Source organism: Penaeus monodon, chromosome 41 (genome assembly GCF_015228065.2).
Source record: "Penaeus monodon isolate SGIC_2016 chromosome 41, NSTDA_Pmon_1, whole genome shotgun sequence".
NCBI lineage: Eukaryota > Metazoa > Arthropoda > Malacostraca > Decapoda > Penaeidae > Penaeus > Penaeus monodon.
The window spans coordinates 15,871,874-15,876,873 of NC_051426.1; the positions used below are offsets into that span (position 1 = coordinate 15,871,874).

At 43.2% G+C, this 5,000-nt stretch overlaps 1 protein-coding gene across 1 annotated transcript in view; it reads right to left on the reverse strand.

Moving 5' to 3' along the window:
• The window catches only part of LOC119598209 (solute carrier family 23 member 2-like), a gene marked incomplete at its 5' end in the record, with an annotated part of 7,540 nt that overhangs the window by 145 nt on the left and 2,395 nt on the right, over positions 1–5,000 (reverse strand). The window contains 4 exon segments of the mRNA XM_037947837.1: positions 1–512; positions 2,403–2,523; positions 4,152–4,287; positions 4,665–4,904. The exon segment at positions 1–512 is cut by the window's left edge and continues 145 nt beyond it. Of these exon segments, the coding sequence (XP_037803765.1) occupies positions 416–512; positions 2,403–2,523; positions 4,152–4,287; positions 4,665–4,904 (594 nt within the window).

Sequence of the window (5,000 nt, forward strand, 5' to 3'; positions counted from 1 at the left end):
TCTCCAACTTCGATCGGACCTCTTTTTGGTTGAATCTTGTAAAAGTTATCTTATGACACAGTTTAACTTTAAGAACCGCCAGCAGTCCTAAGTTAACACTAAATGACATTCAATAAATATGATAGATATTTTACGTAGACTGACATTTTAAGAGTATCGAAAAATCGTCTGTGGCAGCAGTTGTCCTCATCTAAAGCGAGATCACGTTCTGTTCTTAGTCGCAAAACTCCACAGCTACCTTTAACTTTCCCATGTTAAATTAGCGAAGATTGTTTTCAACAACTTTTAGAAGAATAACCACCTGGTACATTAAAAATTTCGTGAGAATAACATAATGATTAAACTTCCAGACAGCCTTAGTGCCAAGGTTTCTTGAATACCCAAGGCAGCTTTCACCCGTGGATGGCCGGCGAGATTACGACTTTTGGGAGTGCGTCGGCATGCATCTTCGCCGGACAGCGCTCCACCCGACGAAGGTGGGCAGAATGGGGACGAACTTTGCCCAGCCCCACCTGCAACGACAAACTGTTATTGGTACTGCTGAAACGGAATGTTGGATGGTTATATAACACAAGAACCCTACAAGATATTTGGGGATTGTTTACAATCAGACCTACATATAATGTGTTATACGTAACAAAAATACAAAAAAGTAAAATAAATGTTACCATCATCCATTAGTAATTTCCCATAAACTAAACCCAAAAATATAGTTATTTTCAACTCAAACCCGTTACATTTTCCTAGTCTTTGAACATCTACTAGGTAAGATTTTTAACCTATTATTAAAGCGAGCTGGGAATCATGACGCTGTGGAAAGACATCCGTTAACTACACTTTTTTTTTTTACTCGCATGTCATAGTCTATCATTAAAGCTCATGGGTGTCCTCAGTACTGTCAATTATTACTAACAAATATTTTAAATCGAGACACCCAAACCTCCACCACTATTCCAGACACTCCAGTCACTACTACCCCTCTTCCTCTCTGTCTAACTCATCGCACAAAGGTAAACGCTCCATCTCTTTTCTACCCCAACCTCTCCCTCCACCTCTCAAACTCTTCCTCTTCTCCCCCACCCCCCATAAGAAAACCTTGTTTCTCTGACGTCCCCAATGGACTCCACTGCAGAAACTCTCAGACACATTCAAAACTATCTAATCATGATCCAAGGTAGCATGCCTACACCTCATCCATCCTCCAATCTATCTACTCCCATTCCTTCTACACAGAAAGTAACTGCCGACATCCATCATTTTCCCGCTCATGTTTCCCCTATACCTTTCCTCCCACTCCCTCCTAACATATCCCATTCCCCACTGCGTCAGGTGCACCATTGCCTCCTCCTTCCCCATTATCCCTCCTGCTCCCCCCTAAATGTGACCCTTCGTCACAGCTACCCCTTTCCCTGGATTCTCTCCCTCCTGACATTCTCCCACAAACTTGTGATCTAATTGCCCTTAAACCTTTGCTAATCCCTATCTTGCCCTACAGACATCTTTGCGAAATCCCACACATTTTTCTTAGCCAACTTTGAAGCAATCGCACTGATAATCCCTACCTTCCTGAACTGCCATACGATTTTTGACGTGTAGACATTTAATAATAAACTAACCCCCTGATTACCCTTTTCACTATTAAACCTTTCTATAGTGTTATATGACCTTTGGTTAGTACATGTTTTTGTTTTGTAACCATTGAGTATTCACTAACATAAATATTGTACCTAATAGTACACACACCTGGCAAGGTGGGCACTTGTGTTCCCAAACATTGAGATTCCTGTAACCCTTGAGCATTTCTTGCCACGTGTTCCTTGTAATTTCTGCAAGTGTTCTGTGTCACATCATCCGCAGCCATCTCACTCTCAGCACCATAGTCCTCACCCCCTACACGGTCACCTCATCTCTCAATACCCACACAGCCATCATTACCTCCTCAGTCACCATATCTACATGGCCCTCCAAAGGCTTTCTTCAATTTTGCCTTCTATTCAGTCCATAGGCCACCACGTCAAAGATAATTAACAAACACGTAATCCAGCTAAAATCTACACTACCCGCTAAATTAATTTTCTTCAGGTGGTTGAATAACAGATCTAGTGCTTATGAAACAGAAATCGATTGCTAACATATTCAAGATATGCCTATGTTTCTTTGTAGTCAGTACTGAACACAAAGTCACGTATGATAAACTCCTCACCATACAGAGGTGTCTTATAAGGGACGTGATGTGTGTTTAGGACAACTGCCATCTACTCATAAATGCTGACGTAAGCAGCATAGTGGTTATGAAAAGAAAGGTAATAACAAAAGTCTTGCTCAATCACCGATGTCGAGAGTACGGAATATTTACCATGTGGAGTAAATGCAAAGCGCAAAAGTGCAAAGAAAATACATACACCCGGAAGAAGGGCATTCCCACGGGGAGGTCGTAGCAGCGCACGTCTGTGGTCACGACGTCGTCCTTCTGGGGCTTCAGCTGCGCCTTCCACTTCTTCATGCCTCGCTCTTCGTCCGTGCCTGCGGCCGCAAAAAGGGAGAGGGGTTAGGGAACCTCTTGCTTACGAACACATAATGCATTTGTATGTGTCAAGCCGAGCTTCGAGAGATCGATAAAGAGATATAAGGTAATAAATATATAGGAAGATAGGTTGAGAAGCCGGAAGAAATTAAAATAATTTTGTATTCTATTCAATTCTTAGGCCACCACGCCAAAAATCATACACCAAACTGGATTAAACAGATGTCCCTAGGACGTGACTGTTCTTGATGCCACATTATTTTGTAAAAGAAAAAAAGAAGAAAAAAAATCTTCAGCTATGATGTCTCCATAGTATATTTTTGTTAATAATTAAATATATTAACCTTAGGAAACAAAAATCTTTTTTACTATCGTACTTCTATTTTTCTTTAAAAATGGGCTTATATGTTACCCCTGTATTTGCTCCTGTTTTCCCTGACCCACCAAAATCAAATATTCCCCCTCTGTCCTTTTCACCCATTTCCTTGACCATGTCTCCTTTCATTCCTCCAGTATTCATGTTTACACAGATGGCTCCAAATCCACCTCCAGTACTGGTTTCACAGTAACCTTCCCAACTCGCACTTTCAATTACCCCCTCCCTCCTGAATCCAGTGTCCTTAATACAGAAATGTACGCACTCCTTTTTTTCCCTTAAAACATATACTTAATCCCTTCTTCCTCTTTCACTATTTTTACAGACTCCCGTAACTCATTAACTCTCATAAAGTCTATGCACTCGACCAATCTCCTTCTCTGTAAGATCCAGAACTGGTTGTTCTACCTGTCCACACACTACAAATCTATCAAATTTTGCTGGGTGCCCAGCCATGAACAGGCAGATACTCTAGTACGCTACGCCGCTATTTTCACATCACATCAACCACGTTTCTCACGTATTTCTGCCACGGATTATTACCCCCACTTTAAGACCTTCCTGTATATCCGATGGTGGTCAAGTCTCCACACTAATATACTACATACTGTGAAACTATCAATCTCTTCCTGGTCAGCTCCATTCCATCGAAACAGACGTTAGGAGACGGCTTTCACCCGGTTACGTATTGGTCGCACCCGTCTAGCACACTCCCTATGTTCCCCTATGTTCCCTATGTAATGTCACTCATTCAGTTCCACACTTTCTGTTGTCCTGTCCACACTTTGCTGCAGCCCGTACTTCTGCTTTCCCCACCTATCTTCCCTTCACCGACCTCCCAACCTGTCAGACATCCTTACAGAATCTCACTCTTTCTGCTTTGACAACCTGTTCTTCCTCAGACGCATACATATCCTTCACTTGATCTAATCCCCCTTTAATCTTTTCAGTATTAATCTAGATAGTTGACATGGCAACTAACTACTAACTCAACCGCTCTTCACTACCCTTTACTGTACCTTCCTTTAGTGCTACATGACCTTAGATTCTTTAAAAATGTATACTGATGGGCTTTCATAAAAAATCAAACTGTTTATAAGTAAGTTTACTAAACACAAACGGCACTTCTAGCTAATGAAAAGCGAAACAGAACAGAACAAGAGAAACACTACACAAAGAGATGAAAGACAGTGAGAAGCCCTAAACAGGTACACAAGGAAGGCCCTGAAGATGAATAAGATGGAGACGAACCTGGGATCGTGTTGTCCAGAACGAAGCCCAGGAAACCCCCGACAAACATGGATGTCCGGAGCAACACAGAGAGCACTTGGTCCAACAAAGGCAGCGACGTGTTGATGATGTACTTGTTCTCGGGCCTTTGCATCCACTGCGGAAGAGGAGTGAATGTGGTAACGAAAAGATTATAAATAAATACTGGAATATGTATTCACTTTCCCTTTCCTTTCCTATCTTCCCTTCCTTTTCATTCCTTTCCCTTTCTTCCCTTTGCCTTTCTTTCTTCTTTCCTTTTCCTTCCTTCCCTTCCTCTTCCTTCCTTCCTTTCTAACTCCCTCCCTCCCTCCCTTCGTCCGTCTGTCTATTCATCCATCCATCCCCACATTCTCTCTTTTCTCCTCCCTCTCTCCCTCCCCCCTTCCTCCTTCCCTTCTTCCCTCCCTGTCTCCCTCCCTTCCTCCTTCCCATCTTTCTTCCTTCCTTTCCTCCCTCTCTCTCTTCTTCCCTCCCTCCTTCCCTCCGCCTTACCATGGGGAGCGCCATCCCGAAGAAGAGGGAGAACCCGATGACGAAGAGGTTCCTGGGTGAGTTAAGATCGACGTACTGGAGGGAAGAGAGACCGACGGAGGTGATCATGGCGAAGACGACGCAGAAGATACCCCCGATGATAGGCTCAGGGATGGTGATGAAGAGGGCGCCCACCTTGCCCACCAGCCCGCACAGGAGCATGATGAGGGCACTGTACTGCACGACGCGGCGGCTGCCCACCTGTCGTCGCGTTCGTGTATTTTAGCAAAAGGTTTATGTAATTGCGCAGAAACAAGACGAAATGTAAAAGAAAGGAGATTCTCGTTATGTTTATAA